This window comes from Lactuca serriola, chromosome 4 (assembly GCF_051521515.1).
Source record: "Lactuca serriola cultivar US96UC23 chromosome 4, Lser_US96UC23_V15, whole genome shotgun sequence".
NCBI classification, from domain to species: domain Eukaryota; kingdom Viridiplantae; phylum Streptophyta; class Magnoliopsida; order Asterales; family Asteraceae; genus Lactuca; species Lactuca serriola.
The window spans coordinates 98,956,491-98,969,055 of NC_136411.1; the positions used below are offsets into that span (position 1 = coordinate 98,956,491).

At 32.0% G+C, this 12,565-nt stretch overlaps 1 protein-coding gene across 3 annotated transcripts; it reads right to left on the reverse strand.

Annotated features, from left to right (window-relative positions):
* Positions 1-351: 351 nt before the first annotated feature.
* LOC145102173 (aspartic proteinase oryzasin-1-like) lies at positions 352-6,785 on the reverse strand. Of its 3 annotated transcripts, none has more exons than XM_079039550.1 (14): positions 6,669-6,785; positions 5,407-5,787; positions 4,835-4,895; positions 4,328-4,422; positions 4,134-4,246; positions 3,329-3,497; positions 3,158-3,197; positions 3,003-3,067; positions 2,775-2,888; positions 2,400-2,461; positions 1,165-1,321; positions 945-1,070; positions 755-843; positions 352-581 (listed from the first exon to the last, which is right to left on the reverse strand). In XM_079039550.1, exons 2-14 carry the CDS (start codon positions 5,779-5,781, stop codon positions 497-499), a joined length of 1,551 nt encoding a protein of 516 aa, XP_078895676.1. In that variant the 5' UTR covers positions 5,782-5,787; positions 6,669-6,785; the 3' UTR covers positions 352-496. The 3 variants fall into 3 exon arrangements, with proteins under 3 accessions (XP_078895676.1, XP_078895674.1, XP_078895675.1); XM_079039548.1 differs by having other exon boundaries at positions 2,400-2,464; XM_079039549.1 differs by lacking the exon at positions 6,669-6,785 and adding an exon at positions 6,012-6,034 and having other exon boundaries at positions 2,400-2,464.
* Positions 6,786-12,565: the final 5,780 nt, after the last annotated feature.

Consider the following 12,565-nt stretch of genomic DNA (forward strand, 5'->3'; position numbering starts at 1 on the left):
TTGTGTCTCCGTTAAGATCTTCATCTTTTCTATTTCTCATAAAGGGAAAAAATCAGAAATTGACTAGTTATGATGAGCAGGTGACTTGACACATTGGTATATGATACTCTATTCATCATATACCCCTTATGCATGACTAGGTTCAGTTTGTGACTTGCATATTGGTATACGATTCCATATAAGGATCAAATATACCTCAACCCAAATAAATAAAAAGCAAAATATGATATTGCAAGGTGAGTTTACAAACCAGGGAAAATATTTTTTCATTAAGTCACGTTTTTATTCATTTACCTTGATTAACATGTGGGGATGAGTACTTGTGGTAAAAATTGTAAAGAAGTAAAGTAGTGAAGGAAATATTTTTTAAGCTTACAACGCAAGACCAATGTATTTACATTAAAAGCTCTTTTCAGCACATTACTAAAATTAAACATTACACTTTGTGTTACAAGACAACCAAAGAAAATAAGTTCACTCAAACTCCCATTTATAATTACGCAGCTTCTGCAAATCCAACTCTTGCATTACCATAATCAAATATAGTGTGGTATCGACGCATAAACACATCACCCAATATCCTGTTGTGTCACGTAAATCAACCAAAACCCATCAAATTTGAGTTTGTTACACAAGGCAAGATTGAACTGGACAAGCTTTGTAGGGTTATTTAATAAAGTGTCAAAAAAAACTACAGTATCAATCCAATACATGTCAAACACAGTCAAACAGAAAAAAAAAAATGTACACGTACCAGAGCGGGCCACGGGGAGGAGGAATGTCCATTGGAATGAAACCACTAATACACTCTGCGGCAGCACCCTCGCCAACCTTAAGTATGTACTGTTTTTAGACAAAAAAAATTACAAGGGTATTTACGACATTTGATTAATAGTCAAACAATCAACTGAAAGATAAAAATAAAAATAGGGGATAATATATACATCATCGGGTGAAAGTTGAAATTCTTTGCTACCAATGGTAAATGAAATAGTAGGCAGAAAAGCAAGTTTTCCACAATCAACTGTTGACTCTTCCATTGCTTTTGCACGTGGAACCTGGTTACATAGCTGCAATGTGAAGTCATCATATGGAAATCAACAACAAGTTACTTACAATAAAGAATATTAAAACTAAAACAACAAAAAAGAAAATACTACTTACATCGCTGCCTAATTTAAAAACGTTGTTGCGTGTTAGGTTGTCAGCAAGTTGGTTATGCCACCATTGCACTATAATCTCACATGCCATGCATGTGCGATTTTCCTGAAGTCCAGATGATACACCATCGCTCATGTCTACCACACTCTTAATGCCAATACTGAAAATATCATACAACATTCTTACAATTATAGATAAACGAAAACTATAAAAATGAAATTATGTAAAGCGCCAAAAACGTAACTTTAAAATATAGTAAGGAACGAAAATCACAACTTATAAAATACTAACAATTTAACTTTAAAATAATGAAGTATGAAAACTGTTAGATCAAAATATTTTCAGGGAAAAAAATGTAAATATGAAAATCTAATGAATAATCGCTATAAATAGATGTTTATTTTGCATCTTGTATTATATGCTGGAAAAGTGGTAATGTGATCTGGATTTAGTCATTTTTGGTATAGAAAAAATGAAACCAAATGAACAATAACTCTCCACCACAAACTTGGTAATTAATATGGTATTAGTTATGAGCTATATATTACATGAGTTTATTTTTAAATAGATATTAAATATAAAAATTTAAACATTTGAAAATTTGAATTTATAAGGAAAATAAGAAAAATATTGAATTATTAAACTTGAAATGTTTTTTTTTCTCTCTTTTAAATTTAAATAAATAAACAATGAAAATAATTAGGCTTTAATTGTTATGTAGAATATAACAAAATAAAAATAAAAAAACAATAAAATGACATTCAAAAAATTAATTTAAAATAACCACAACTCAAAATCAATAAAAACATAACATACGAAAAAAAATATTTTAAGAGGGTGTTTGAGAATACTTTTTAAATGATTTTTGTCTTTTAACTTTTTCTAAAAAATTAAAAAGATGTTTGGAAGATGGAAAAGTTTTTTTCAAAATAACTTTTGGTAAAGAAGAAAAGAGTGAGTTTTCAAAAGTTGTGACTTTTTGTAACTTTTGAACTTTTAAAGCTAAATTTTATTCAAAAGTCAAAAAATACTATCCAAACACTTTTTGAAAACAATTTTTAGTTTTTGTTTTTTTAAAAAAACTTTTACAAAAAGAACTTTTGGACTTAAAAAGTAATCCCAAACACCCCCTAAAATAGAAGATAATAATTTGTGAATTTATGATTATGAAGAAGTAAAAAAGAGGAAAGGGTAGAATTGTGACATCAAAAAGCAAAACTAGGGTTTAGAAAGCTGACTTGACCCTGCGGCGAGGAGGGCAAATTCCATGACGGGCACATACAGACCTGGGTTGTGCAACCTGCTTTTGTAGGAAAATTACACGAGAGGCAAGAATTAAGAAACTAATGGTGTATTTGGCTTAGCTTTTCAGGAGGCAAAAGTCCTTTTTGGAAAAGTCACAAAAAGTCAGGTTTTCCTACTTTTCCAAAAAGTTCATTTTTACTTGTATCCAAATCCAAAAGTAGCTTTTAAAATGCATTTGGCAAACATCTTTTGCTTTCTATATTTTCCTAAAAGGACTTTTGGCTTCTAAAAAGCTAAGCCAAACACCCCCTAAAACATGTAATCGATCAATTTTGAATGTGAGAATGAATTAATGGGTTGTTGTTTACGCTTGCAGTAAGCATATCAAAGAGTTGGCCTCCGAAATGTTTAACCACTGACTTGCACTCCTCGTTTAGAATTCCAGCAGCATTAATCGCAAGATTTATCTGATCGATCACACTCTGAACCCACCCAATAATCAAACATGAAATAAGCATACAAAACATAAACAATCTTCCAATTGACACAAAATGTACAAATTCCAAATTTTTCAATAAAATAAAAATTGTAGAGACCGTGGGACCCGCAATCAATGAAGTTCCCGAATCTGCAATCGCCGAACATCCGCTCTTACAAAACTCTACAAGAAAACACAGCTAGTCATGTCATCCAAGAAGATCCAACATCCAATGTATAATTAATAATTATATAAGGTTCATTGGTTGCATACCGGTAGGTTTCCCACCAATAAGTACATCTCCCATATCAAACTATCAAAGCATTAAAATAAAAATTCAAAATACATACATAAATATATATTCTAGATATAGGCCAGTTTATCGATTTCTTTGATGATTATAGTTTTATTGTTTAGCAATCTTTAAGGATTAGATAAACATACCTGCCAATAACCCTTTTGTGTGACAGGAACATAGGTATGTGGTCCCTTGTAATGTTTTGGATCAACTCCACCAAAGACGATTTCGCCCCCTTCACCTTCCTTTGATTTTCGATTCAACCAAAATGAAAATACACGCTCCTTAACTAGATGTTGATCGATCATGTTGTACCTGTACAAAATATATATGGAATATTGATTATTGATAGATTATACAAAAATAAATAAATAAATAAAAATTGCATTTTCCTCCAATCTTCTAAGTGGCATTTTCATTTCAAGTAAATTGGAAAAAAATAGCAACATACTTTGGTTTATTTGTTTATTATATCATCTTAGTTTCATTTATTTCTATTAGAATATTGTACTTTTAATTCTTTTCATACTGGAAAATTACAGAAAAAAAAACACATTATATTCTTGGCAATTTTGGAGTTTGACCACTTGTACTTTATTTTTTCCGATAACACCATAGAATTTTCAAGAAACTTTTCCAATTTAACCATTTTAACATGATGTAACATGTCAACATGGTTAATTTGGAGAATTACCACATAATAAAATTACTAGTGAAACCTCATGTAATGTCAAAATCGTACATCATATAACAAGTCAGAATGGTGAATTGGAAAAATGTATGAAACTTTTATGTTCTATAAAAAAGACATGTGTTGGGGGTATTCTGGTCATTTCTTAGTTAGGTCAGTTATAGCAATAATTCTCATCAGATCTAGAATACAACATGTAAATAAAATATGTTGCTATTTCTTGCATTTAGTAAAAAAAAAAAGTTATAAAACAAACATACCAAACTGGGACAGCATTTCCAACAGAGATTTCTTTGAATCCAAGCCCTAAAATACCATCAAACCTACCAGCCAAAAATGTGACACCAGGCTCTCTTGTTGCCTCGATGAACATCTAGTCAGATAACAAGATTTTAATTAAACACTGTCAAATTCAACTTTGAAAAGTGACTTGAGGGCAAAGTTGTCAATTCACCTGATCCTCAACAACTAGATCACCAATTTGAACATTGTCTTCACTAAAGTATCCAGATATTGATCCGGTACCATATTGAATTGCAGCAGGTTTCCCTGTAAGAATGGCAACCAATATTCTCATTGCTTTGTTAGTATCCAAGGGTAATTTGGACATCTTACAAATAATCAAACACTTCCATCAAAATCATGTAATTGGTCAAATCTCACAACTTAATTTCATGAAACAAAGAGTTTGTTTTTTCCCCCTTTTTTCACATTCAGCATTGTCAAAGTGTGGATAAATGATGTTTAAAAGATATTTGAGTATTGCACACATGGAGAAAGAAAATGAAAGTAAAAAATAAACAAGGTTAAATTTGTAAAAAGTTACAACGTAATGGGAAAGCCTCTTTTTCTTGAATCTTTTATGTTATCCATTATATATATTCAAGTCATATATTAACTCAAAAAAAATAGCACGTGGGTTAACAATAATAAGAAAAAGGATATTGAGTAACTCACTAACCATTGACTTTGTAGGTTTGTGACCGACTTGACCTATATTTAGCATGGACAAAGCAAGATACCTGCAAGATTAGCATAATCTTTAACACATTAATTTGTACCTTTATATTCGTTCATGTCTTATGTAGCATATAGTTACTGCAAAAAAGTTATTCTTCCAGTAGCCCTGATGTCATATGTAAATCAGGTATAAAGTAGCATATAGTTACTACAAAAAGGTTATTCTTCCAGCAACCCATTATGTCATATGTAAATTAGGTACACAGTAACTAATAGTTACTGCAAAAAAGTTATTCTTCTAGCAATCACCTAATGTCATATGTAAATCAGGTACACAGTATTAGTAGATAGTTACTGCAAAAAAGTTATTCTTCCAGATATGTAAATCAGGTACACGGTGGCATATAGTTACTACAAAAAGGTTATTCTTCCGGTAACCCTTATGTCATACGTAAACTTGGTACAAGTAGCGGAGATAACTAACACAAGGGTCCAATCCACAAATTAAAGCATTGACTCATATCATCTAATATTTTAGACACGTTTAACATATAATTAGGATGACAAGCTTACCGAAAACAAGCATTTTGATGATGGGACCCACAAGTTGGCGCTACCGGTGTCAAAGATCACTGTAAATTTTTGAGGTGGGGTGCCGATGCCAATCTCACCAAAATATTGAGCATCCATATAGTTCTTTAGTGACACGATATCAGGATCTTGGGTCCCACCCATGTTGTTTACACTTTGTGTATACTTCCTAATTGAGTCTTTTAAATATTCACTTTCTTGAAAACCGAGTCTTGAAGCAATCCGATTGGTTTCATCGATTTTGACTTTTTTCAATCCGATTCTAATAAGTCCGTCGTTTGATGTGGAAAAGGCCGGAGTACACAAAAGGATTGAGAAGAGCATGAAAAGTGATATTGGTTTCCATTTACTTCCCATGTTGACCTACAAGTCAACAAAAACTTGAAACTTGAAATAAATAATATGAGCTTCAATTATGACATGTGTAACGATGAATGTAAATAAGAAAACATTATAAAATCGGATCGATGTGAACAAGATATCATTCACAAACTATTTGTGCTTTTCAGGGATGAATAAATGTTGAGATGTTTTAACACTTAAATCAATTCATAAAACTTGATACAATCCAAGTATCTAATAATCACCTCCAAAGCATAGATTTTTACTGCCTGTAGAGTCAAACTTTGACTTATCAGTGTCAAAAAAGTAAAAATCATATAGAATCTTTCACCATTTTTAAGCAAGATTCTTGTAGAAAGACCATTTATGTAGAACGAGACCCATTTGTCAACTGGTTTAAAACTTGAAATAAACGCTTCAAGGAGACAAAATCTGAGCAGGGTGTGGCGTTTTAAACTTGAAGTAAAAAAGAATATTCATTTAAACCAAAAACATAACAAAAATTCCATTTTTAATCACAACAATCAAAACAATGAATAATTCATAGCAATAATCGGCAAAAAAAACTCAAAACAAGATTACCATTTCTGATCTTTTTGTGGGATTTAACTCAAATTCATTTGCATGCAACCTCAAGAACTCTCAATTCTTTATTAAAAAAAATAGAATACTCATATAATGCAATAAATTTTCGTGACACATACAACTGAAAACCCCATAAAGAAATTGCTATTCTTACTTATTTATGGAAATCTAAACTCAAATTGATCCAAAGCAACCTCAAGAATCTTAATTTCTAATGAGAAAAACATACAACATTAACAAAATGTAAAGATTGAACTAATTTCACTAAATCTTAGTGTCTACGAAACCTGAAAAACGCAAGGAAGTTAGGGTCATACCGATGAGCTGATAATCGACTCGAAATTGATGAATTTTAGAGAAAAAATTAGAGTGAATGTATATATAACAGACGCAATGCACTTCGCATTTCAATTCTCCACCGATGGATTAATCGGTTGCGTGGCATCATCCATGTATGGCGTGTATATGCGTGTCGCTCTCAGAATATCTTTTGCGGTTTGCCTAAAACATACCTTGTAGTATCAAAAGAAACAAATCTAGCCCTTTTTGTTTTTTTTGCCTGAATTCTTAAACTTGATATTGTCTATTAGCCATTTAGCATATACCAGATTTTAAGCAAATACATAACTATAATTTTCAATTTAGATATCTTAAATAAAAATTAATCGAAAATATACGATAGAAGTAATTGATAGATATCAACTATATTCGGATTATGTAAATGAGTATGAAATTATTGTGTTTATGAGTTAATTATGTTGATTCATTTGATGCCCAAGAAAACAAAAGTACATTCATTTTATCATACTTTAATAGAATTAAAATAGAAGCTTTAAATTCTATTGAAAATAGTATAACAATCCAATGTTACATTTGTTGGCTAATTATTTTTACCATAAAAAATGTTTCATATTCAGTTTTTATATCAAAATAATAATTTAATGATTCTCGGTTATCCATTTTCTATAAAATTTATTAAAAGCTTTAAGTGTTGTTTTATCTTTTTAGTAACTTAACTTTGATAAGACCATTATTTTTCTTCAAATTCATACTGACAAATTTATTTTCTTATAAGGAAAAAATATATGACAGCAAAGTTATTTCTTTTATAATTACTATAATAAAAGTTTGATTTTTTAATTAATATATACAAATTTAATAATTTTGTAACTAAGTCGATAAAATAAATAAATATATATATATATATATATATATATATATATATATATATATATATATAATTTCTTTTTTACTTCAATCTTAGTTTCTTTGTTTCTTTTCTACTTCAATCAAATGAGAACGATATATTACCAAACGAATACGACAAGAGCAGATATGTTCAAGTTTATAACAAACAAGGTCAGATATGACAGTACATATAAACATAGGGGGTGTAAATATAAAAACTTTAATTAAAACCTTAAACTTAACGTGTGCATGCATAGACGCAATGAGTGGAGCGTGACCATCACGCACAAGAAAAGATCGTTCGATCATGCAATAAACGGTGATTAAATCAGGAAAAGAGGGGTAAAAGACAAAGAAAAGGGTGATAAGGTTACAATATCGTGACAGAAAACGACATGCGACTAAGTTATAACTGTATCTTACGTTTTTTGCTTACGTGTCAGTAAAGGAAGACATGTCATTCACTTGTCACGCAACACCCACAATTGCTTTGTCTTCAAAGGCTTTGCATTCTTTTTGGTTTTGTTTTGTTATCTTTTATTTATTTGTGTGCCTTCCACGCGTAAACTATTATTGCGTAAAATAATAATTTATTTAATCAACAAAATTATACAATATATTAAATTTCTCTTTGTTTAGCTACAGTTAACATGGATTACTTTTGGCAGAGATGATCCTTTGGTGTTGCAGTTATTTTCCATTTTTTAAGGGTTATTTTATGTCATTTCATATATTGTTTTGTATACGTGTTGTACTTAATTGTTATTATTAATAGTAAATATATTTCAAAGGCTTTGCATTCAATGAATCCGTTTAACAAAATAACCATCCACTTCAATCTTTTAAAGAAAGCATGTTGAGACGTAGAGTGGGAGAAGAGTAATTTTCAATGTGGAGTGGAAGAAGAACAATTTTCAATTTTCAATGTAGGACAATATATTTTTTTATTAATAGTAAATATATTTCAATAATAGGGCTTAATGCTTTAAGACTGCAAAATGGGCTAATGATTAGGCCCCGATTAATCCCTTATTAATCTCCAATTACTTTATAGGTGTTGTCGGACCAACTAAAAGACATCCTTAGCTACAATTAACATGGGTTACTTTTGGCAGAAATGATCCTTTGGTGTTGCACCTATTTTCCATTTTTTTTAAGGGTTATTTTATGTCATTTCATATATTGTTTTGTATACGTGTTGTACTTAATTGTTATTATTAATAGTAAATATGTTTCAAAGGCTTTGCATTCAATGAATCCGTTTAACAAAATAACCATCCACTTCAATCTTTTAAAGAAGGTCCGTTGAGACGTAGAGTGGAGAAGAGCAATTTTCAATGTGGAGTGGAAGAAGAGCAATTTTCAATTTTCAATGTAGGACAATATATTTTTTTATTAATAGTAAATATATTTCAATAATAGGGCTTAACGCTTTAAGACCGCAAAATGGGCTAATGATTAGGCCCCGATTAATCCCTTATTAATCTCCAATTACTTTATACGTGTTGTCGGACCAACTAAAAGACGTCTAACAATTAATCACTGTTGCAATAAAAACTATTTGAGGAATAAGTAGGTTTTATTAATCATATTAACCTATTTTGTTATGATATTAGTTGTATTTACTAATTTTTGATATAATATTAGTTAATGATGTGTCTCTTGAGCCTAAGACTGGTGGGTGTGGCATTCAGTTTTCGTTCTGTAAACTCGGTGTTCAACCGGGCCTAGGCCTCGACGTGCCGAGTTCGGCTCGACAACTCGGTGAGGATGAACCAATGAGAGAGAGTTGTTTTTCTTTTTTTCTTTTAACCCATTATTATTAAACCTCTTCTCAAAAATTACCCTCTTTCCAAAAGATACCTAATTTCAAAAATATAACCGTTTTTTTTTTTAAATTTCAAATTTTAAACTCTCAATCTTCAACTATAAATACCCTCATCCTTATTTACTTTTCACCATATTCAAATCTTCTTAATTCTATTCTCTTAACTTTCTTATTTTTTTATTTTTTTCTACACCTCATCACAAAAAATGGCTATTGTTTGGTCGACCGAAGAAGAGATCTTACTTACTCGTTAATGGATTGATGTAGCAGAAGATCCACACCACATTGACTACCATTCGACTACTTTTTGGAGTAGAGTCGTCGACATATACAACTGTTAAGCCCTTCAACCATGATGAAAAAAATCTAATCTACGCCAAATGGAGAAATGTACACAAACTCGCAACTTGGTTTACTATTGTGTTTCGTAGGGTGATGCATGGTGCCGGAAATGGTGAAAATGAAAATACTTTGCTAAAGAATGCTCTTGAGGCTTACCATGTTCAAAGTGACAAAGATTTCGAGCTTGTTGAGTTTTGGTACATTGTGAGGGAGCCCCAAATGGCGTGATATTTGAATTTCTAGTGTGATGTTTCTGAATTTCTAGTGTTCTTGTGATATTTTTAATTTCTATGTTTTTTTTTTTGAATTTCTAGTGTGATTTTTTTTTTCTAAATTTCTAGTGTGATTTTTTTTATTTCTATGTTTTTTAATGGAAATTAAGTTTTTTAAAAAAATAATATGTTTGTAATATTTATTATTTAAATTAATTAAAGATAATATATATTTAGCATGACAAGTATGGTAACCTGCGCCTAACAAATGACAAGTTTTGGCTAAAGTGTGACAGAAATGACATGACGCCTACGTGGACCGCGGCAAGTGTGACACCACACTCACCAGCCTAAGAAACAACGGGAAACGTCCAAAAGCGTATCTTTGAGACCTAGCGGTCGCCCAGCCAATACTAGCGCCAACTGTCAAGAGGTCGTGTTCCACATCAACAAGCTCTTGCTTTGTTTCGGCTTCAGCTGGGTTGCGCTCTACGCCAATGAACCCGTGTGGGTTTAGTCTTTCAACGGACATTATCGCATTGCGACAAAAGGCAACACCTCCAAGCGACACGAGTAAACCAATCACAAGCCCTGACCAAGAGAAGCGCACAATCCTCTATCATCGTCACTTTCTCTAGAACATTTTATAATATATGTATCAAAGAACTCACCTTCCACAAACATAGACTCATCACTCCCAAAACCCACACTTTATTTAGGTTTGGCAAGATAAGAGATCATGATAGATTTCCCTTTTAGTAAAACAAATAAATATAAATCAATTGTATAATTTACATATTAAGAGTAACCACTACATAAACAAATAACCAAAATCCTCTTTGATATTTATATCTTTAGAAGATGATTCGGATATATTTTAATTATTATCGTGCAATGAGTGAGATGGAAAACGGGCAACAAGCTGTGTCGCTAAGTCTTTTTGAATGGTAAAGCTAATTCTTTTAAAGATTATATCCGAAGATCTTGGGGATATAACATTACTATGCATGATTCGTTGTACTCTTTTAAGAAGCTCTACCGCATCCGGTGCGAGGAAACCAAACGTATCAAATGCAAATGGTATGAACACGTGTTGATTTTCCATGCACGATTTCTCATGTTTGGTGACTTTGCCTGTAGCTGCTTTTAAAGCAGCATGTCCCACCATGAAACCCCTAACCCTCAGGCCCATGAGATGGGATACCCATGTAAGATCCACACATGCGTGTTTCCCTCCGACCCATCCAAAAATCAAAATGTCAGCGGGTCTGAGGGTTGACCTTCCTTCTGTCGAGTCAGTCAAGAAATTAACAGGTGCCTCTTTCTTAGCAGAAACCTCGACACACATAAATATGTCAAACAAAACATCCCTAACCATATCGTGCCTGTATTTGAACCCTGAGAGTTCTTTACAGTGAACTGCATGCTCTCCAAAAGAGTCCAAACATGCCTTGCGACACACAAAACATATCTCGTCAACTGGGAATATGGAAATCATGAGTCGATATTTGATAATATTACGATACTCCACGAGAGACATGTGTTGGCCAAGCCCATCTATAGGGATAGCCAGAAGAAAATCTTGAGCATGTGGTGCACGTAAGCACTGAAAAACCGCTTTCTGTTGAGCCATCATGTCGAGATGCACTTCCATATCTTGGACAATTTTACGAAAAAGGGCACTCGCCAATGTATTCTGGGATTTAGGGGGGGGGGGGGGGGGCGGTGTCTTTAGTAGTAAAATTGTTAAGATCAAAATTTGGAAGCTTGTTGCGAAGGGATGCCAATGCACAATCATAATCAGAATCTATACCATGTATACCGCTATCCCGTAAGATGTAGTCTTACAATACTCAAGATTGAGCCCTTGATCCATACCATACCATGTATACCGCTTTACGCAACATTTTATCCCTTTCGGTAAAGCAAAAGTTTAAATGGTTATAAAACAAAGTTTGTTTTCTTTATGCTTTTAGGACAAAATCAGTAATCTTTGGTTATACTTTCATTTAAGAAATTTATTCACACACATAAGATGTAATACTTTTATAAATAGTACGAATAAGCAAAACATATATTTTATATATATTTAAATCAATTTATTAAATAGAAAAAATCACCTCCCTTTAACAATACCTAAATCCTAGGTTTTATTCTGTTAACATTATATTCAACCTTGGTTTCACATCTCCGCCTACGAGGGTCATTACAAAAAGCAATCTCATTATCCCCAACTGCGATATAATACTAATAGTACGGGCCATGGGCTTATTAGTATAAGTGGGCTCATTCCATTAGTCAAGTTCCACCCAATCGTGTTGGAAAAACAATATGTGGTGAAAGAGGTGGACAAAGAAAAGGTTATTTTTAAATGGCTCAAAAAATGTCGAACCGGTTTTCTTTTAACCGGTTCAACTAAAATCGAATCCTTGATTAGAAATAGGTTTTGATAAAAATTAGAAACCGTTTTTTCTAAAAAAAAAAAATGAACCAAACTGTTTTCTTAACACAATTTCACTTAAAAAAACCCCCAAAAAACTGAACTGAGGTTTTCAAGAAACTGAACCCAATTTAAAACCGGTATTTGTTCACATATGTGAACCCATAGATGGTATCAATGGACTATGGGGCTATCCACAATATA

Excerpts from the sequence above, each read along its gene's own strand:
- LOC145102173 (XM_079039548.1), bottom strand. The coding sequence starts at position 5,781 with ATGGGAAGTAAATGGAAACCAATATCACTTTTCATGCTCTTCTCAATC. Across the intron at positions 2,889-3,002 it reads CATTGATTGCGGGTCCCACG|AGTGTGATCGATCAGATAAA; the intron begins GTCTCTACAATT and ends GGGTGGGTTCAG. Across the intron at positions 1,071-1,164 it reads TTTTTAAATTAGGCAGCGAT|CTATGTAACCAGGTTCCACG; the intron begins GTAAGTAGTATT and ends TTCACATTGCAG.